The sequence below is a fragment of the Equus caballus genome, chromosome 13 (assembly GCF_041296265.1).
Source record: "Equus caballus isolate H_3958 breed thoroughbred chromosome 13, TB-T2T, whole genome shotgun sequence".
NCBI lineage: Eukaryota > Metazoa > Chordata > Mammalia > Perissodactyla > Equidae > Equus > Equus caballus.
This window is the reverse complement of record NC_091696.1, coordinates 11,195,462-11,217,485: the sequence shown is the minus strand read 5'-3', so window position 1 is coordinate 11,217,485 and position 22,024 is coordinate 11,195,462. Positions and strand designations below refer to the sequence as shown.

The following is a 22,024-nucleotide window of genomic DNA, read 5'->3' as shown; positions in this document are numbered from 1 at the left end:
GCTGGGTGGACAACTGCACAGAGGCCTGGCAGGGGCTGCCGCAAGCACCCTTAGCCTGTCTTCTCCGAGGTCTCCATGGAGTACCACGCCTCAGAACCATGCTCACCTGGCAGGTGAGGTACAGGAAACACACAGCATGGGGCGGAAGACTGGCCTCTGATCCTGAAAATGCCCATCATGGAAAAAGGACCAACCATCCTCTGAACAGATTCTCTGAATGGAAACTTGCTGCTGGGAACCTGGGAAGTCTACTCACAGAGACTCCAGATCTGGAAGAGCAGTGGGCGCTCTGGCCCGTCATTTCTCTGGACAGACTCTCCTCTCGGATTCTGCTAACGCTCATAGGGTGGGCCTTGGTCCTACATCCCATATGCTATCTTATTTAACTAATTACCACAACACTTCTTCAGAGCATCTATCGATCTGTCCCAAGGAAGAAAAAAAGTCACTGAGTTCTAAAGGAGACCCTGTCAGAGCGGAGGCCACACTGCCCACCTGCAGCCATTCCTGGAGGAAGTGAGGCGCTGGTGTGCTGAGGCCCAGCCAGGAGTTCGCTGCCCGCCTGGGCGCCACAGTCCCAGACAGGCTGGGGCTGGGCTCTGCCTCTCTAAGCCTTGGTGTCCTCATCTGTAAAATGGGGATAATGGCACCCGCATACAGCGCTTTGTGACGATTAAATGAAATACCGTATACTGAATGTTTAGCCTGGTGCCGGCACAGCACTCTGTAAGGGTGGTTATTATTGTTACTGTAGTTATTATTACTTATCCCTGGTGGCTGGTACTGCGTATGACGAAATTGTTTCTGAAGAGACTCTGCTTCTGAAGCCGGGGCTCCACTTACGAAGTTCTCCACACCCCGCTGTCACCTCCTAATGTCCTCGCTGCTCTGGGGAAACATAGGCGCCCGGAGCAGCTCTGGCTCTCAAACGCTGATGGCCGCCAAGGCAGCCTGCCCCAGTGCCGTGAAGGCCGGGTCTGGGGACTGAGTGATCTTCCTGAAAAGCTCCTGTGCAAGGAACACGCACGGGCTTTAGCCAGAGGCGAGAGCAGGTCAAGGGCCAGAGACGGGCTGGCTGAGTGTAATCTTGGGAGACGGCCTGGGCCTGCTGGGCCTCATGCTTCTCACCGGGAAACTGGGGAGAGTTAAGAACAAGTGTTTTCAGAGCACGGGGCTGAGGAGACGTAGGATGAGCAGGTGCAGGCTGCCACGCCCCCTCGAACATGCTCGTTCTATGATACAGAGCACACAGTGTAACGAGACAGGACACCTACACGGTTCCGGGAACTTGGTAGGAGCTCATCAACTGTGTCTTCAATTGCTGGAAGAATTATCTATATGAAGTTCTTAAAATCCTGGCTAAGACTCAAATAATAAAGAAATTGAATTAAAAATGCAAAGTATTTTGGCATGTAGCGAGTTAGGCACTGCATTTATAAAAGATATGTGTCTTAGTCACATTACAACATAGGACAGTCTGTGCTCTAGGGCCACCTCTGGCACGGGAGACTCCTGCAAAGACCTCGGGAGAGGCCTCGTCTCCGGGTCTCACAGCCAGCGGTTACGGCAGCAAGCCCTCCGTGCCACAGCAGACTGTGGGTCAGAGAGGCGGCCACGCTGCAGCCTGCAGATGGCTCCGTCCCCCTCTTCCAGGATGACCAGAGCCCGGCTCTCTGAAGATGGACAGCTCAGGCCAGGGGAGTCAGGGTGGGACCCCTTGTCCTCATGGGGGCTCCTGGGCTGAGGGCCACCAGTCATGACTGAGTAAGTGTGACTGGGCTCCCTGGGTCAGGGCAGGCGTCTGAGGCACAGGCTCCAGGTTGACGCTGCATCTCTGGGGTCCGGGCCAGGCAGCATGCACCTCTTTTCCACCTGAACGAGCACCTTCCCTGGTCTCCATGGTTCCTGGGTGAGAGGCAGCAGTTACGGAAATTTAGGATCTCCTGATGTTGGGCATGGGGGAGAAGCCCAGGGACGTCCAGGTGTGTGCTGTGCATGCACTACAGGAATGTTGAGGAGGCGAGGAAGAGGAAATCCCCCAGGCCAGATGGGGTGGGTGGGGAGAATGGCGGTTCTGGCAGAGGGCTTGCTGCAGGCGGAAGACGTGTGGCTCTGGACAGAAGAGGAGGAGCCCTGTACGGCCACCCTGTCACAGGCCACCTCCAACTTCCACGAGCTGGGGTTCAGGTGTGCCCCAGGCACAGGGTGGATGGGAGCCAACTCCTCCTCATGGAACGGTGCCATCCCAGACCAGGAGGGCCTGGCTCCATTCCTAGGCTACCTAGACATCGCAGGTCATGGTCAGCCAAGTATGCAGCAAGCTGGGAACTGTCTGCAGCTGAGATTTCTGGACTGACTCAGCAAGTGACTAGGGGCACAGGTGTCTTTGCAAGAGGACCCATCGTAGATTCCCACAAAGAATTAGCTCCTGAGCATTTCCAGTAACACCTGCCGGTTTACAGCGATTTTATAGGGACCCACTCATGACCTCCAGCTCCCACCTCAACCCCAATACGGACCTCGAGGCTCCTAGCACGGAGTCCTTCGGTTTGTCCAAGACTGCCTCCAGTGTGATCTTTCCCTGGGGGCCTCTCCACCACTGCCGGGTAGATCCATCTCTTTCCTGTGCCCTTGCCCTCCTCAAATCTGTGCTCACAGTGCCTTCAAGACCCAGCCAGGACAAGGCTCCGGGAGGCTCGGACCCCCAGCTCTCTATCGGGATGTCTGACATTAGAACTCGCTCGTGCCACAGGCTGGACACTCGGGGCCTGGCCTCTCCTAACCTCGGCATGGTGAGTCAAATAAGATGTTGACATTAGAGCTGCACACACTGAGACGTCGATGAGATGCTTGTTAAAACTTGATGGAGGGCAGCGTTGGCGCAGAGTAAACATACTGCCGGCTGAGGGCACTTCCGACACCAAAGAGGCAGGGTTCAGAATTAAAGGTGCTGATGAGTCCAGAGAAGCGGTGATCAGTCTATTTCCTGTCCCAGCCCTGAGGGACACAGCGTGCTCCACAGGACCTGGGGAGCCTCAGGAGGAGGGGTGAAGGTACAAGGGTGGGAGGCACGGGCAGTTTGGGGAAGTCTCCCAGGTGATCTTAGTACCTGCCCACTCACTCACCCAGAGGGAAGCACTGCTCTTTAAAGCATAACTTTAGAAAATACAATTTCTCCCTCTGGGAGGCCAGCAATCTTCTGCTAGCCTCTCTTATAAATATCCATTTTAAACTGAAGCCATTGGTAGCATTATTTTCTGTGCTATAGTGAGCGTGGTGAGGTGACTGCCTAATTACACTGTCTCTGTATTCAAGGTTCCAACAGAAGACCACAGAGTAAGACTTATCAAAAACAGCAGCCCTGTCACGGCAGTTGGGTTATTTCATTAATTAGGGATCCAGAATTATCCTACAAGTGGCATTGTGCTTGAGCGCTTGTCAGATTAGGCAGGCAGAAACATCTCCCACTTCTGAGCCTGTGTCGATGTCTATTTAAAGGTTAGGGATGCACCACTGTATGTGGACAGTGATGCGTTTATGGTGAACTTGGCTTGAAAAAGTGGACCACGGGGAGAGAAAGGCTGGTGAACAAGCCACTGTCAATTTCTCCTCACAGAATTACAAATCGGATGTCTCAGGGAAGGGAAGAAATATTAGTTGTAGAGATGGGAGTTTCAAGGTGCTAGAGAAAGCAAACCAATTGGTCCCTAAATACATTCCACTACAGAGTGGGCCACCAGAGTGCACTGGTGAGAACACCCCACTGAGCTTGAGACCGAAGATACCACCCATTACGCCTTCTGCCCTTGAGAGACCAACCCCTCACCCCTGCCCCATCAGTGCCTGTCATCAAGCGCGTCAGCATTTGTCAAAGACCACTGTCAAATGTTCTCGGCAAAACCACCCACAATGCCCAGATGCCGAGAGATGGGCCGGAAGCTGCAGCATCCTCAAACAGAGATCCTGGTTCAAGTCCCACACAGTGCGTCCCAGAGTCCCCCCAAGCTGGACGATACGGTCCAAGAAGGAAAAGACTGGGGGACCGGGGGAGAGAGGACGTGGGAGAGGGAGGCGGAGAGGAAGGCCCCTCGGGAGGCCCAGGGGCAGCCCCCTGCTCCTTCCGAGCAGCCAGCACCTCGGGGGCAGAGACCCTGTCACAAAAGCATCAGGTTGCCAATGTGACAGGTCTCATTCATAAAATATTTTCCTAATAATTGCATCGCTGCTTAGTTTAGATTTGAGACTATAAATTATACACATTAGGAAAAAAAAAGCCCTGGGAAGGTATCTCATTCAATTAACCTTACTCCTTTGGGCGAGGGAGAAGACGCCCTCGTTTGGGGAAGGCTAATGTCTTTTGTGTGCGAGTTCGATATTCAGGAGATCTTCACTCCCGGCGACAAGAGGTTGAGATAATTAAAATCAGAGAAGTCTTGTTACTAGAGGATATGTTTTGATTGTTAGATCAGATTAAGATAAGGCGCAGTAACTTTGGAAGAACTATTGCCGAATTGTTCCATTAACTGCGCAGTGTTAAAGGATTCCCCCAAGACGTGGACAAAGAACATTAATTTGTGCAACTGCGTTTCATTTTTTGTGAAGGCAAACATTAAAACCTTAACAGATTTAGAAGAAATTGCTCTATAATAAAAAATGTAAGGTCTGCAACCTCCCTCTCATGTAGTCAGATGCTGAACGCATTTGAGTGGGACCCTTTAACTGTAACAAAGGATAAAAAGGCAAATTATCAGATAATAACACCACTGGTAGGGTCAAAAACAGCTATAAAGTGAGAAAATTAGATTTAATCTAGAAATAAAAAACGAGTCCTGGTACCCACTGGGCAGGCTGATGAGAGATTAGGAGACTGGAGAAATAAACGCCATGGTTGGTGACAAATGTGATGAGGTCTCAACCATCTCCCCCAAGCTGGCAGGATGGTCTCCTCAGAGGGGCGCGGGCCCCCGGTGAATGGAGTCCACCATCCACCCCAGAGAGGCAAAGGAGAAATGGCGGGGAGAGCGCAGCGAGGCCCGGCCAGCGAGCCGCCAGAGAACAGACTTGCTGGAAACTTTGTTCTGGGTCAGAAACACAGTCATGCATTGAGAAGAAAAAGCTCTATTGTTTTTTCATTAAAATGGGCCCAGTTAGGATTCTAGGATTACTTTACATAAGAAAAAGTTGTCCTGACATTTTTACAACTAACTTTGATCGGCTTTATTGAGTATAGAGTCATCTACCCATCGGTCACTCATTCACTCACGCACTCCACAAACGGACGCTGAGCAGGGGCAGGAGGAGGCCCGAGCGGCCATGACTCGGGCCAAGCAGAGAGGGCAGAGCCGGGCAAGTCTGCCCTAGAAGCTGGGGCCCCGCGCCCTCGCGGATCCTGTCTCTTCCTCGTCAAACAAGATACCTCTGAGGAACCCCTTCTGGCTCTGACAGACCATGAATCTAGGGTCCCAGGACAATCTTCAAATCACACTAACTTCAACAAATTAGAAATACCTTAAATAAAGTATAATTTGTAAAAAAAAAAAAAAGTAATAAAAAATTTGGGGTACAAATTTATGAGAAACTCCAAAAGGAACCAGCTTTTGGTGAGGCCGCCGATCACTCTGCCTGAGAGGTAAGAGATGGTGCAGGCTCCCTGTGCAGAGAGCTACACCGCGCTCCAGGCCGCTGGTGTGCGGCACACGCCTGAGGGTCAGAGACGTCCCTGCAGCCTGGCGCACCGCCCACGAGGCTTGGCACAGACAAGCCCTCAGCGCATCTCTCGGCACTCCTCTCGGAGTTGCAGAGCACTGGGTCCTCCTGCTGGCGGCTCGCCCCAAAATCCAGGCAAGGCCAGCGGAGTCAGACTACAGGTACGTCTCTGGAGACAGCCTGTGAGCTGGGCGACCGCTGCAGCCCACACGAGAAGCACATGGACTCTCCAGGCTGAGCCCTGAGGACGGCGGTTTCTGCCAAGTGCCCCATGCGAGGGACGGCCAATCAGGAGGAAAGTACCGCCCGGGCAGGAGCTGGGAGAGGGGTTCAAGCCACCCCCCGGCCTTGGGCTCCGGGACTCTAGCTCCCTCACAGAGGTTCCAGGCTGCCATGTGCTGTCGGTTTCAGACCTGCTGCCCTCGAGGAAGAGCTCTGAGGGAGCTCACACAGCAGGCCCCTGCGTGACACGGCCAGGGCCCCTCAGGCCTCCTTGTACTGCTCTCACTGGAGGGAGAACCTTGGTTGATGGCTGGAGCCAGGCTGAGAAAAACCCAAGCAGTCACTTTGGCTTTAAGAGAGAATGAGTTTTAACCATTACCTTTGCAGACCACAAAAATGAGATACACTTATGCAATGGCCAAGGCGGGATAAATAAGACAACTTCCAAGATGATGCCTCCTGAATGGTCACTACACCCAGCACATGTCCCCGACGCCGGGGCGGGAGGGACCCACCGAAGAGCTCAGGGTCTTGGTGGGGAACCAGAAGCACAGTGCCAGCCGACCCTGGCTCCCTCCAGGGCTGTGTGCGGAGGAAGGCAGAGGGGGTGTGCCTGCGTCCAGCCCTCCCCCGTCCGCAGGCCCCCGGGCGCCCTTACTTTGAGGGTGCTGTTCTTGGCACTCAGCTGCTGCTCGAGCTGGGAGATCTGGCTGGCCGAGTTCTCGCGCAGCTTGGAGAGGCTGGCCTGGAGTCGCTGCACGTCCTCCACCAGCTGGGCAATCTCCCGCTCTTTGGCGGCCAACTCAACTTCCAGGCTGGAGCGGGTCAGCACCTCTATGGCCTGCTCCTGCGGAGGAGAGAGGAATGACAAACTGCACCAGCCTCGGGCTGGGCTCAGGGTTATCTGTGCTGGTGACGGAGGCAAAAGCACGCAGAAGGAAGGATGCGGACGCTGAGCCCCCGGAGACATGACCTCCGGCCTCTGCCTGGCCTAGACGCTGACCACCCTCCCCATACCGCCTTCCAATCTGTACGGTGGGCTGCCACCTGGGTAAGTCCATTCAACCAGCATTTACTGAGCACCCACATGTACCAGCCACACAGCAGTGAACAGAAGGACGGAGTCCCATCTCCCCAAGGCTCCCAGCCAGTGGGATGGGGCACGGTGGGTGAGATGCATTAAACACCTTCATTAGTAGGATAAAGTGTGTAGGATGGTAGTAAGTGCCACAGAAAAACCGAGGCAGGGAGGGGCCGTGGGGTCAGACTCAGGAGACACAGTCAGGGTTTTTAATAAGATGGTCAGGAAAAGCCTTATTGGGATAGTGACATCTGAGCGAAGATCTGAAGGTGACAGAAAGGGCCCTGCTGATGGCTGGGGGACGAGGGCTCAGGCCAGGGCAACGCCAGACAGGAAGGCTCTGAAGAGGGCGCCTGGAATGTTCCAAAGCATTCGGATTTTCTAACATAAGGTGGGATTCAATGTCCTTTCGATTCGTGACTAAGTTATCTCGACACGGAGATGTTATTTGACAAGTTGATTCTTAGGGTCAGCATTTAAAAAAAAAGTTAAAAGATGTGGAAGATGCATATTTGGGGTTCCTTTGCTTTAGGAACTCTAATGATAATTGATGTTTTAAAAAAGTTACTCCCCACTCCCCCTAATTTACTCACTTTGGAAAATATGCAAAACAAGGAAAAGGTATTAGAAAAAAAGTCAAATCTCTAATTCCACTTCCCAAGGACTAAGATAGTACTTTTTTCAAGTTTTAAAAGTACTTATGGCTCCTGAACAATTCTAGAAACTTTTCTGCGAGGTGGATGCTCTTCTGGGCATGACCAGTGGGGACGGGGAGGACAGGACTGCAGGGGTCTCTGCGACAGCAGAGGCCTGGGGGCAGCGCGCACCCCCGCATAGAATGGCATCTCCTCGCTGCCAGCCCCCCGAAGTGCCCCGCTTCCCGGCTCCATCTTGCCTGTACTGGGGTGGGGAGGGTGCCAGCCACAGCCCCAGTTGGCAGGCACAGCCGTGCCATTCCACACACGATGTGCTTGTCACTGGGTTTTAACCCTGGGGACAGCCAGTCACCCTGGGAAATAATTTTTCACATCTCCCTCCTGGGAAATTAAGGCCTTTGCCATTTAAGAATGTAAAGTTTTGTTGCACAAAGAAGTGACTCCTTTCTGCTGCTTTGATTTGTACAGTATTGTAGAATAATTCTTCATTTCTCCTGACTTCTGGCAGATCTGCTCTTGGCCCCAGGGCCCAGTGAGCATCTTCCCACTGGCTTATTTAAAGGGCACATGCTGTCCAGACCAGTTCTGTTCAGAGTGTGCTCCATGGCCTGGTGCCAACTCACAAACCGTTGCCAGTACACAGTGAGACAAGTACAGAAGTTAAGAGTAAGTGTTTAGAGATTTTTATAGCAATTCAACATTGCTGTGACGTTTTTTATTGTTTTTTATAAAACTATCAGTCTGCAACAGATTAGAAATTTAAAAAAATCAAAACAAAACTGTCCTTCACCACAGAGTTTGGAGAGCACCACCCTTGGTCCCAACACCAGCTGGGACCAAGGTCAGGAGCCACGGTGACCGAAGGCAAGTCCTCCCAGCGGTGCCAGGGAAGAACGAGAAGCATGTGGAGCTGGGTCCTGAGGAGGGAGGGAAGGACACAGCAGGAAAGGGCCATGGATCTCGTCGGAAGGAAGGGACTCCATTTCGGGGTGGGGACAACACAGACGGGCACAGAGGTTGGAAGGGGCAGGGAGCAGGGCATGACAAAGGAGTGACCGATGCTGAGAGGTCAGGTGGAAAAGGAGCGGGCAACGCTGGCGCCTGGCGGTGAGCACTTGGAAGGGCGGCCAGAGGTGCCTGGACTTGCGGTGGCAGGCCTGGGGCAGCAGGAAGGGGACACCATGGAGGTGCTGTCCTGGAGGCTGGTCTCACGGTGGGTACAGACGGAGCCACTTATCTAATTTAACTCATTTCATCAGTCTTCCCACCTGAGGGATGCCAGCCATAAAAACTGTTAAAAGTGCTCTTAGGGAAAGAGAATAAAACCAGCCAAAAAATGATCTGGGGTTTTAAACGGGAAGTGCGAGTTACTGTACCCGGGGCCAGTAGTTCAAATAACACATCTAAAAACAACAGCTCTCGGTGCTGAGATGATGGGGCTGGGGTTGGGCAGTCCCAGAGGGCATCTGCTTGACTCCTGGGGCCCAGTCTGGCCTGGTCACAGGCTGACCGGGTGACATTGGCTCATCAGCCTCCTCTCAGGGACCTGGGCCACTGAGTCCTCATTCAGAACATAGCAAAAATCACTCGTGTCTGGCATAAACTAGATGAGGTGGGAAATACGCCCCAAAGCAGCAAGAGCTTGGCAATAAACTAAAAAAGATCATCCTGCTCTAAGTCCAAACATGGCTCCCACCCAGCTCAAACACGAGGCGAAGACACGACAGGAAACTAATGGAGAAACGGACAAGGGCCGGGAAATGATCAAGGGGCGGCGGGTGGAGGGCAAGGCCTACGCATGGGGCATGGAGCGGGGCCTCTCGGTCCATGGGCACAAGCTAGAGAAGAAACCGTACAACAGGGTGGACAGGGCGAACGTGCTGAGAGGAGGGCCACCATGGAAACTGCAGGCAGTGGGCGCCAGGCAGTTCAGACGCTGAACCATCTCACATAGGATCATCGGCGAGAAGTATGGCACATGAGGAGGCGTACATGATTCAGAGGGCCAGGACCCCTGACCCCTCCGTGTCCGTTCAGGACTCAACTCAAATCCTTGGGGGCTCTCGGAAATAAATGGGTCCTGAGCCGTACCCTGGAGACTGGTTCAGGAGGCTTGGGGAAGGCCCAGGGACGCCCTGGTGATTCCGATGGGCTCAGGGGCAGAACCCTGGTTCCGACAAGCCTCTAAGGGAAGGAACAGAAACCGACTTCCCCAAGTCTGACCAGAGGCCCCTGTGGGCGCCAGAACGAGGTCCTGGAGTCTGACCCAGCAGGGACATTCCCATGGCTCCAGGCTCCCAAGACCTCTGAGGGCGTCCCACATTCCTCAGGGGTGCAGCGTCTTAGGGGTGGGGCTGACGGCTCAGGAGCCAGGAGAGGCCACGTGGGAATGCTTCCGTACGCCTAAAGACACGGTAAGAAACTGGAGGGGTCTTTTTCCAAAGGGAAAATGAAGGTGAAATCAGAAGTTACTGCTGCCGCCTCCCATTCAGTTTCGTCCCTTTGAACGAGCGCGCGTGAAATATCACGAGTTGCATAACTGACATGAGTCTTCCCACCGAGGCTGAAACACGCAAGATACTGATCTCTCCTGTCCTGTGGCCCTTTCCACATGAAATATGAACGAGCTGCAAGAGCGCCACGCAATCGAGGGAAGCTGAGGGTGACCCGATGGTACGCCCGGGGCCCCAGCCTGAGAGAGACAACCTGAAGTCCAGGCGGGTCCTCCTTTAGCTACCCGGCTGGGAGGGCCAGGGAGTGGGAGCCTTGGTGCTACTTCCTTTTCTTTTCGCCCCTCTATCCCTGCCAACATCAAGTGGCCAAAGTCAGCTGGATGCTATCCAGTATTTACCTGAGACTCACCTGGTAGACAGGCACAGAGGTGTATTTTCTGATATTACGGTTTGTTGGGGCTCAAGAAGGTGGCCTGGCGTGGTGGCCCAGAGGCCTGAACTAATATTTGTCTGTACATACGTGACAAAGGACCTGCATACATCTGGTCTTATTTAATGCCCGTGAAGGAGAGGTGGCTCGATGTGGGTGAAAAAGACTAGACTTAAGAACAGGCAGACTGAGGTAAAAATTCCAGCTTGCTCACTTTCTAGCTGTGTGACCTTGGGCAAAATACTGAACTCCACTGAGCCTGTTCCCTTACCTGTAAAATGATGGTGACACAACCTACCTCTAACGAATTAGTGTCAGGAGGCAGAAACGGGACAACCATATGAAGCCCCAACACAGCCCTGATGCAGAGCAGGAGCTCGCCGAGAGGCGGCTGCCTTCCCGAACCGGCAATTCCGTTAAGACATCCAGTGGATTCTTTGGCCTTTGCTAAATCTATAGACTCCACTGTTTCTCTGCCGAGCTTGGTCAGCCAAGCCCAACAGACATTTTCCTGCTGGCCCAGTTTCCTCTGTTTGCTCCTGCCTGGCTGGCGCTGGGGCTGGCGCTGGAGCTGACTGACTATGTGGGAATGCACACCGAGGGGAGGCCTGGCAGGGCGGCTCTTGGCAGAGCGAACCGGAGCCATGTAAACACTGCACTTAGCCGATGATGAAGTGTTTAAGCACCCCGAGGACCCACAACTTACTCTACCTGCAAAAACATTCATTTCCTTCTGAAATGTTTTGGTTGCTCCAGTCCAGGATGGTGCCAGGAACCCTTTCAAGCAAAACACTGAGCTCAGGAGCCCCGTGTAGACATGTTAGGATGGACGGCTCTCTCTGGAGGACCAGGAGCAACCAGAGAGGCCGGGAGAGGCCGTACCGACTCCATCCTCGACGGATTCCTCCTGCCTTGGCTTTGGGGCTGGGTCCACTCCCAGTAAACTCGGATGAGGGGATGGTGACACAGCCAAGCGGACGTTTCAGGTAAAAATAAAACCAGAGTCCATTAAGTATGAATGCTGTGATGGTTCCTTAAATAAAAACGTTTCCTTTATATTCAGAAACACTTAAATGATGTTTTTTCTTTGTTTTTTAGGTGAGGGAGACTGGCCCTGAGCTAACATCTGTGCCAATCTTCCTCTATTTTGTATGTGGGATGCTGCCACAGCGTGCTTTGATGAGCAGCGTGTAGGTCTATGCCTGGGGTTCCGAACCGGTGAACCCAGGGCCAGTGAAGCGGAGCATGTGAACTTAACCACTACGCTACCAGGCTGATCCCTTAAATTATGTTTTATTTAATGTTAATTTAAAGAAAGAAAATGAAAATCTATTCTTTTTCTTTTTTTTCTGAGGAAGATTAGCCCTGAGCTAACAGCTGCCAATCCTTCTCTTTTTGCTGAGGAAGACTGGCCCTGAGTTAATATCCGTGCCCATCTTCCTCTACTTTATATGTGGGACGCCTACCACAGCATGGTGTGCCAAGCGGTGCCATGTCTGCATCTGGGATCCGAACCGGCGAAACCCGGGCCGCCAAGAAGCGGAATGTGCTAACTTAACTGCTGCGCCACCAGGCCGGACTGAAAATCTATTCTTAAAAGGGTTCTTAACACTAAAACTTTGCTTTCGATTCATTCCTGGGGAATAATTTGTAAGTCCTGGTCTGGGGTGACAGAGGGCCCCAGTTGGGTCCTGGCTTGGCCACTGGAGCCAAGTGCTGTGGGGCGAGGGGCTGACATCCATTTCCCCATCTGTATAAAGAAATAACGATACCTCGCTTCACGAGTTAGGTGGAATACGGCCATCAAACCGACATGTGGACTTCTGACAGCAGCAAGGGTCCGACTGGACTATGCTCTCTGCGGAGCGCCCGGCTCACCCCTCCTTGCTCTCCCAGGGTCCACTACGGTCCTGGCACGCGGCAAGGGCTCTTCATTTCCTTGTTGAATAAAAGGACGCCTACAAGTGCAGTTCACCCATCACAGGCTGGCAGAGCCGAAGACCTCAGATCAGTCACTCCTTACTCTGCACGCCAGGAAGCTGAGGCCTCGTAAGTTTAATTACCTGAGGTTGTAAGTGAACTAGTGATGGACTTGAGCTTCAACCTGGGCGCTCCAAGCTCAGAGATAATGATGCCAACCACACTAAGAGTAACTGCCACGGTTTACTGAGGACTGACTATGTGTCAGGCCTCGCTCTAGGCACTATGCTCGTAACGATTTCCTGAACCCTCGCAAAAACTCATTTTACAGATGATGAAACTGAGACTCAGGGAGGCAAAGCCACTGGCCCAAAGTCACAGAGCTGATGAATTGCAGAGCTGGGGTCTGAACCCCGGGGTTTGGCTCCTATATCCACTCTTAGCTACTATGCTGCTCCTCACTGCACAGCACTGAAGGAAAGAGTCTGGAACCCAATAGTTCAAAGCTGCTTTGATCGAGCTGGGAAAGTTCCGGCTAAGAGCAGTTTTTGTTAATCTTAGAAAAATCAAAAGGCAAAAGGACCGAGATGTGTGCCTCGCTGCTCCTGAATGCTGGCACTTCCGGTGAGAGTCCGGCTACGACGCAGCCTCAGGGCGCGGGGGCTGTGTGACGACCTCTTTGGCCCTCCCTGTGCATCACCAGCTGGTCCTCACCCCGGAAGGACACATCCAGGAGTAGACCAAACCTCTAATTTTCCTGTTCCGGTTTCAGATCTCTACCCCTCTGCCAGCTGGGAAGACGCCCACTTGTGACAGAGTCTCCCACCTCCACCTCTCCACTGGGTGGGCGTCACGCTGACCATGTAGCATCGAGGCCTAAACAGCAAAGCTCTTGCTTGGACTCCAACAAGCTCCATCCCCAAATTGTTAAAAGCATTCCCCACCAAGACAGCAGTTCTGTTTAAAAGATGAGCCCAAAAAGGGATGTTATAAAGCACAAGAAGCAAGCGGCTGCGACACAGAGGTACAGATGCGAGGCGGACAGTGCCCGCAGGCCCGGGCTACCCACCACGTCCGGCGCCTTCTGGATCTGCGAGGCCAGCTGGAGAGAGTGGTTTGCTGACGAGAGCTGCTCCCTTAAGGTCTCCGCCTCTCTCTGAGCCACCTCTGCCCTCTGAAGGAAATGAAAAGGGGTGGAAAGAGAAAGTACATTCAGTTTAACAACTGACAATTATTACAAGAACATTCATCAATTCATGCCTGACTGACTATAATTGATTTTCCTAAACACTCAAGCTAATAAATGCTAGAAAAAAACATAGAATGTGATGGATTTTTATTTTAAACAGTACAAGGAAGAAATAATTGAGCGATTATGACAGTAATTTAACGCTAGGAGCAAGAAATCCCCTGCTGATACTAATGCTCCGGCCCACTGAATTTCCCAGACTGAATAAATACAAGTGGAAATAGAGTCTTTTGATTCAATTTCTTTCTATTCTCATAGACCAAGAAGATTTTATTGCAGGATTACTCCTGGGAGTAATTCTCACGGGTGAACAGTGAATTAAAGACACTCTGGCCATTCTCTTCCTAAAAACACGCACAATGTTGTGGTTGTTTTCCTCCAGCAAGTATTTCCATAAATGTACAGGGTGTAAATGCCACTTCTTTTGTGAGGGCCAGGCTTATTTCAACATATTTAACCCTTCACCCGACAAAGTTTTCTAACGCCGATGCTGGCGTTTCCAGCCCGCTGGGCTGGTCTGGGGCCACAGGCAGGAGGGGCGCCCAGGCCCCTGGGGGTGAAGAGGAATGGAGCCGACTGCAAGAAGGAGCTGCGAGAGCAATCAGTGGATGCTTCCATTATTTGCCTGTAATTCCTGGACAAGGAAACCAACGCCACTGTGCAGCAAACCAGGATTTCCTGCTGGACGGCGAGAATCAGTCACTCCAGTGCCCGCACCCGAGGGGGCACTGTGGTGCAGCGGGCAGGAGATGGGCATCTAGGAACAGAGGGGCGAGGGCAAGTGACCTAAATACACTTCCACCTTCCCACCTCTGAAATGGGAACACCGTCTCCCTCTCGGGGACCTTGCGAAGACGAACACCGACACTGTACACAGAACTCACTTGGAAGTGTTTTCTTAATGGCTTGTCCTGACGTTACGACTATGATGGAGACGAAATCTAAGATGGGTGCAAAGCGGGAGCTAACTGACACTGGGCACATGCGCTCTGAGAAGTAATGTGCTTCTTCTGCACCAGACTTACATTCCGCTAATAGAAAAGATGGACGAGGAAAGCCCGGGTGAGCAGGGCTATCGTGTGGGGCCTTATTTTGTGGTGTGACAGCATGTGTCTACTAATTGCTAAGGCAGAACTGAAACAGAGAAACAAGAAGTTGGCCTGCACCAGCTCTCGCTGACCAGTCCCCTTGTGGGAGGCCTGGGCTGGCAGCCTTGAGCGATGCTGTGGTGGCGGGCAATGCCGTGGGCTCTGCATACAGACCAATTAGGATATTCCTAACAGCAGTTCCCTCTGCCCAGGGGGTGCTGGCAGCCACCTGCCCTGCCTTTCCAGGGGCTCTTGGAATCGCACTCAACCTAATTCCCACGGCGCCTGGCCTGTCTGTGCCCCAGCAGCCACCTCCCCCCCTTCTCTGCTCCAAACAGAATCTGAAAGCCCCTGTCAGGAAAGGTGGCAATGTGACCGGCATGGTGAGGCTGGCAGGGTGACTTCTGGCTCATGCCAACTGCAGGAAGGTCTCCTCTTCAGCGAAAAAGGTATCCCCCAGTTTATTTCCAGATGTGCCACGCCACATTTTTCTGATAATCATGTCCTACTTCTGAAAAGTTTACTCTTCTCTTTCCAGCTAGCTAAACCCTTGGGCATAAAATCTCCATGACTCTGCCAGGAATAAGGTGTATTTTGACATTTCTAGTCTCTGACTAGGAAAAATATTTCTTAGTTTGGTGGAGCAGCTGTTCTGGCAGCCCAGCGAGGCAGTATCACCATCCCACCTGGGCACACTGGCTCTGAGGGGTTCTGGAACCACTGGGCTTGGGCCCCGGCAGTGGGTTCACCACCAGGATCTCCCACGGGCCTTCAGCCAGCCAGCCAGAGCAGACGGCTCCCAGAGGCAGGGATCTAGCTGCTGCTGACTACCCTCGGTTTGCATAATTTCTCCAGAGCTCCTGCACTTCACTCGGTTTCCGAGTTCACATACAGTCACCCCGTGGCCTGTCCATCATGGTCACAGCCTTTTACTACGTTTGGCTTGACTCAGTTACTGTGGCGCCACTTTCTGATTGTTTAGGATTTATACTATTTATTTAGGATTTATACCCTGAGTACCTCGAAAACAAAACCAAACAAAATGAGTGGAAGTGGTTTGTGCCGCTAAACATCCACAAAGCAGAATAATTAAAAATAAGAACAGGCCTGAGAGCAGTGAAGGAGGGACGGGAACTGGACGCTGGCAGGCAGCTGGGGCGGACTGGTTCTGTAGCTGTACACTGGGCCCTGCTGTGGGCACCTGAGGCAGGAGGCACGGGATGCTGTGCCAGGTCAGCACCATGCATCACCCGTTGCCAGGTTCTCCCATCTTCCTGATGGCCACAGGCCAACCAGATGAAGTTCTATTTCTGGCCCTGGAATCAATGACAGGAGGTGGACAGCTCTGGTGCTGTTTTCTGATCTGGACCCCCAGACAGAGCTATGGTTGCCGTGGGACACCCAACTCCCTGTTCCCACTGATGAGCTGCCTCGAACCTCCCATCCCTGTCCCTGCAGACGCAGAGCCTGGGGACCAAGGCCAGGGCTCTGCGAGCAGCTGGCAGCAGCCTCGAGTGTGATTCAGCAGCCGCCCCACGATGAGAACAGCGCTTTGCCAAGCCCAGCGGCTCTCCTGAGAGACTTCTCTTGCTGGCTGTTGCTTACTCTCTGTACTTTTCTGAGAAGTGAGTAAATGCTGGAAGCACAGGGAAAGTAAAGAGGGCGGGCACATGAATGAATGAGGCTATTGCTTCCACTCTGGCAGTAACTCTGGCCGCAAAGATAGAAACAGCCGCCTTGCAGGACGACTGAGGACCAAGGAGACAACGTAAGCCAAGTGCCCACCGTGTGGTGTCGGGGGGCCTGGACATTATTAGTAGTAGTAGTAAGCCCTCTGACATGTGCTACCTCTGGTGGTCATTACTCTTTCTTCCCCTTAAAATGGAAAACTTTTGTGGGGAAATTACGAGAGACTGTAGCTGGTCTCCAGGTTGAACTCCAGCTCCCTCAGCAGTCACCTGGGGGGCAGGAAGTGGCTGGTGAAACTGGTTCAAGAATTCCTCCGTTAGAGCCGAGCCAGCAAACAGCAGTGATGACTCCCACCCACGTGACACCGGCTGGCCCAACAGTCACAGGTGAGCTTTTCGTGTCAGGAAGGGCAGCCAAACTGTGGGCCCGCGGTGTCACCTCCTCCTACAGGAAGGCCCCTCCAACAGGGGACCCTCGCACTCCTCAAGGTCTCCTGGGAGGCCTGGGAAGGACAGTGAAGGAAGGCTTTCCCCTCCTCTCAGTCCCCAAGGAGCACACATTGGAATGAGCATACAGGATGCTGACAGCTGGCTCCAGACCTTAAAGTCTGACAAATTGGGTTCATACAGTGTGGAGGACAAGCCTGGCTGGGTGGGGTGGCCAGAGGAGGCGAAGGCAGGGCCTCGGGGCAACTGGAGGGCTGGGGGGCCGGTCACAGGCTGGTGTAAAACGCAGGTCCCAGATCCACGGAGAGGTGGCTGAGTTTTCTTCCTGCCCAGCACCAAGGGCATCCTCCCCATCGCCCCTATGGAGCGAGCTTCTTCCCAGTTTACCCACTGAAGGTGTGGCCTTTGGGTCCCTGGTTTTATATGATGGTGGTGGTGTCTCTGATCCAGCCTCCTGCCCAACGTGGTCCTAGACTTTGTCTCTTGTCCGCTCTGTAGGTGTGGCCATGAAAACCCAGGCTCGGGGACACCCGAGATGGGCAAGTTCCTCCACCGACTACAGCCATGTGAGCTGGCAACGGGCTGTCCCCCTAGGTGGACCCATAGTTTCCAGGGTGGGACTTGGCTAGTAACACGTGTCTGTTAGCAGGTGGTCAGTCCCTCCTTATATTACTTTCCTAAGGCTGAAAAATGTCACAAGTTGAGTGGATTAAAACAACACAAATTGATGATCTTATGGTACTGGAGGTCAGCAGTCTGTAATGGGCTAAGATCAAGGTGTCAGCAGGGCGGCGTTCCTTTCTGAGGCTCTAAGGGAGAACCTATTTTCTTGCTATTTCCAGCTTTTAGAGGTCGCCCGCACTCCTTGGCTCGTGGCCCCCTCCTCTGTCTTCAAAGCCAGCAGTGGCTAAGTCAAATCTTTCTTAGAGCACATCCCTCTGACAGTGACTCTTCTGCCTCCCTGTCTGCCTCTAACAACCCTGGTGATGGCACAGGGCCCACCCCATAACCCTAGGCAATCTCCCATCTCAAGGTCAGCTGAGTGACAGCCTTAATTCCTCTTTGCCAGGTAAGTGAACATATTCACAGCTCGTGGGCGTTGGGATGTGGACATCTTTAGGGGCCATTCTTCTGGCCACCATGCTCCTCAAGGACAAATAACACCACGTTTGGACCACTGCAAGGAGAAGGCAAGCTCTCGGGGACAACCCTACGACCTGCTCCCCCAAGGCCCTGCACACTGGACGGAGAGAGACAAGAGGAGCAAGACTACAAAGACCAGCAAACGGCCCTCCCAATGGAACCGCCTCCATCGCTTTGGAAAGTGCACAGCCAGCTTCTGGTCGTCCTTCCAGAGCAATACCCACGTGCGGCTCCAGACAACAGCTCGAATCCCAGAGGCAAGCCCGCTCCAGCGATTCTGCAGGAGGGAGGTCAGAAATGTTTGCCAAGAAATTTATTGCCATGTGCCCCAAGCTGGCCCTGTGCTGGTGATCAAAGTCCCCATTTAGACCCACTGCCTGTGTTTCTGGGGACTTGTCGCACATTGATTTGAATTCTTTTCTGAGGTCGGCCAGGCTGAAAGCTGGAACGGCACCACGCCACTCATATAAACACTGCTTGTCACAACCTGAGTCACAATTTCAGGAAAGCCAGAAGAGCAATTGTCCCTACCTCTCCTGTCACAAAGGCCTCCCACGGGGGCCCCAGGGGCTCTCTCCAGGCCTTGCTGGCACGCCTGAGCTGGGCTGGGAGCCCAATTCATTCCCTGGAAAACCTAAGCCTTCCAGGAGACCCAAAGAGTAACCAGAAACATACGCGTGGCTTGCCCTGGGGAAAGGGGCCCCGGACTCAGCCAGGTGAAACCAGGACTTCCTCAGCACCTAGGAGGGCCCAGCCTGGATGGACCACATCCAGCAGGTGCTCAGAACGATTTGTTGAATGAATGGGGGCTTCGATGAGTGGGGGCTCCACAGACGTGTGAATTACACCCTCATTCTGCAGATGGGAAACAGACGCGGGGAGACTGGAGATTTGCTCCAGGCCACAGGGCCGGGAGAGGGAGATGTGGCACTGGAACCTGTCCTTCCGCCCCATGGAACCTTGGTCCAAGAAAATGCCACACCTTGCTAGGAGCTCTTTTCGTTCGCTGCGTTTCTCTCTATACTTGGCTCCTCCTCCTCGCCAAAGTGAAACTGCGGTTTCCAACTGCACGTCAACCTGAAGGGTCCTCCGTTAGTGCCATCTCCTTAAGGACTAGACAGGCTAGTGGCGGGAGGCCCACTCAGCGGAAGGCCTTCCTCCCGCCGCTGCTGTGGCTGAGCGCCCCGGCAGCTCAAGTCACAGCCGCTCTGAGGAGGGGCAGGCGCCGGCGCAGCCAGAGGAGCCGCGGCCAGGGTTTCGTGTGGAGCAGACTGCAGAGTTGTGGCTTCTTATTTCCCATGGAGTCTCAGAAGTTCTGAACCTTTACTTTCTCCAGTTGAGACAGCGCGTTTTAATGCAAGTGCAGTGCCGTTTAGCACGCAGGTGTAAAGGGGACCGGGCCCTAATCCACAGTCGCTGACTGCTCTTCCATTCTCCCCAACAGAAACACAGTACTTCAGCAATAAAACAGAGCTTCAGGTCTCGGAAGAACATTCTGACTATAAACCTAGTGCAAAAGTAATGTTATATGCCAACGAACTGGTAAATTGCTCCTCCTGGGGATTTCCCCTGATGGGGAAGGCGGCTGAACCAGATGTCTGGCTGCGCCTGCGCAGGCGTGCAGCTACCTTGGAACCTCCTCTGCCCAGCCCGCCTCCGCCCCCTCCACTGGGACCGCCTCGTCCTTGCCCTGATCTATCACAACAGCTGCTTACTGCCCTCCTGCTTCCGGTCTTCCCACTCCCATCCGTCCTCCAATGTTTCGTCAGAGTGATCCTTCTAGAACACAGATCTGAAGCCTTACTCCCACCCGTGATTCTCCACTGCTCTCAGAATGAGGTCCTCCAGGCAGGAGCCGGACATTCAACGCTGGCCCCAAACCTGGCTAGACCCTCTCCCTCGGGCCCACTCTCCCAGCCTGCACCTCCCTACACTAGCTTTACGGAATGGCCCGGAAACTCACGGCAGAGCTCACCGTGCCCTTCCACGCCTGCCCGCAACACCATCCTCCGCATGCCCACCTGGGGAGTTCTCCTCGTTGGCCTGTTGAGTCATTGAGTTTAGTCCCTCTTTCTGTTCACTCTGTGCCTGATCCCCCATCTCAGACCCTCCGCAATGGCTGGCCCGCATCTGCCTGCTCAGTTCTGGTGCCAGGGAGCTCACTCCCTTTGGAGGCAGTCCTGGGCACCTGTGGAGAGCCAGAACCCAGAGCCGGCTGCTCTACACTGGGCCTAATTCCCCCCCACCAGCCTCTGTGCTCGGCCAGGAGAAAGCCCGACGCCTTCCCGTGGCCAGCCCTGGAGAGCAACAAGGACAGACTTCACAACGTCCTCGCCCTAGCCCTTCCCCATTCTCATCTTTTAACATCCCAACTTCCTGAACTTATTCCTCTGGTGCTTGGTGTCAAGTCCCTCTGTCTTCTTTCCCTGCTCCCCAAAGATCGGGAGTGTCCCCAAACCTCCTGGTTTCTATTGTGTTAGGGTCTCTTCCCCATCCTGGCCGTGGAGTGGCCCCTGATGCACTCTAGATCCCTGTTTTCCTTACACTGTGGTTTCCAGGATCAATTATAATTCCCTGGGCAGGGACCAAGTGCTGCAGACTGGAGCAGAACCACCACCTCCGTCATTCTAGAAACTCTATTTCTATTAATGTAGCCTGAGGTCGCATTAATTTCTTCTGGCCGCCATATCGGGCTATTAACTCACCCTGAGTTGTTGGTTAGAACTCTCCTATTCTTCCCCTCAGCCCCGCCAGGCTGCATTTCCCTGGAGCAAGACTCTCCAATTCCCCCACCAAATCTGCGCTTCTTTAGCAACTGTAAACTAACATTGACTTAAACACCTATTTCTTACCCAGCCATTTTATCTCTAATCCTCAAAGCCATCTTACAGAGGAAGTACTAGTTATCATTCCCTCCATCCATTTCTCTCTTTCATTTAAAAAAAAATCAGGGGCCAGTGCGGTGGCGCAGTGGTTAAGTGCGCATGTTCCGCTTCAGCGGCCCGGGGTTCGCTGGTTCGGATTCTGGGTGCAGACATGGCACCGCTTGGTAAAAGCCATGCTATGGTAGGCGTCCCACATATAAAGTAGAGGAAGATGGGCATGGATGTTAGCTCAGCGCCAGTCTTCCTAAGCAAAAAGAGGAAGATTGGCAGTAGTTAGCTCAGGGCTAATCGTCCTCAAAAAAAAAAAAAAGCTTAAAAAAATAAAATAAAAAAATTTTAAATTATGGTAAAATACACACAACATAAGGTACACCATCTTAACCATCTTTAAGGGTACGGTACACTAGTGTTAGGGATATTCACATTGCTGTGCAACCAATCTCCAGGATGTTTTCATCTTCCCAAACTGAAACTCTGTCCCCACTGACCAATCCGCGCCCCCACCCCTGCCCCTGGCCCCACCAAGCTACTTTCTGTCGCTGTGAGTCTGACTAGACTAGGCCCTTCGTCCAGGTGGGATCGCAGCCTCTGTCTTCCTGTGACTGGCTTATTTCTCTTTAGCATATGTCTGCAAAGTTCACCTTCCTTTTTTTAAAGAAACGTAAGTGGTTAAGAGACCTGCCCAAGGCCACACGGCCAGGAAGAACCGAGTCGAGACCTGAGCTCAGTGTCACTTCAGAGGTGGCACCTTCCTGCCTGGTGTCTCCTAGGACCAGATCCCCCAGGGGGACTCTGCCAAACTTCTTCAGCCCCTGGGGACTGCCTCGGGGAAGGTGCCCTTGATCGGCACAGGATGAGGCTGTCGATTTAACAAACCAGAGCTTGCTCCAAAGTGCCTTCAAAAGGGGAGGCAGCCGACGGCGGACCTTGGGGGAGACAGCGCGGGTGGAAATTTCAGGAACCCAAATGACAATCATGTGGCAGAGTAACTTGTAGCAACTACTTCTAAGTTAAGGTCTCTGCAGAGTTGAGCAGTGCTGAGTGAAAACGAAGGGG

The 22,024-nt window shown here is 53.1% G+C and overlaps 1 protein-coding gene across 19 annotated transcripts in view; it reads right to left on the bottom strand.

The window, feature by feature from the left end:
* Window positions 1–22,024, bottom strand: part of CUX1 (cut like homeobox 1) — a 368,724-nt gene that overhangs the window by 81,273 nt on the left and 265,427 nt on the right. For 12 of the 19 annotated variants that reach the window (XR_011424601.1, XM_070231696.1, XM_070231690.1 and 9 more), the window contains 2 exons: window positions 13,538–13,642; window positions 6,587–6,775 (listed from right to left, as the gene is read on the bottom strand). Coding sequence is in view for 17 of the 19 variants with exons in the window: in XM_070231696.1 (XP_070087797.1) it covers window positions 6,587–6,775; window positions 13,538–13,642 (294 nt within the window). In the remaining 2 variants the exon portion in view is untranslated. The remainder of the gene's footprint in view (window positions 1–6,586; window positions 6,776–13,537; window positions 13,643–22,024) is intronic. The other 7 variants (XR_011424602.1, XM_070231689.1, XM_070231698.1 and 4 more) reach the window with 1 other exon arrangement.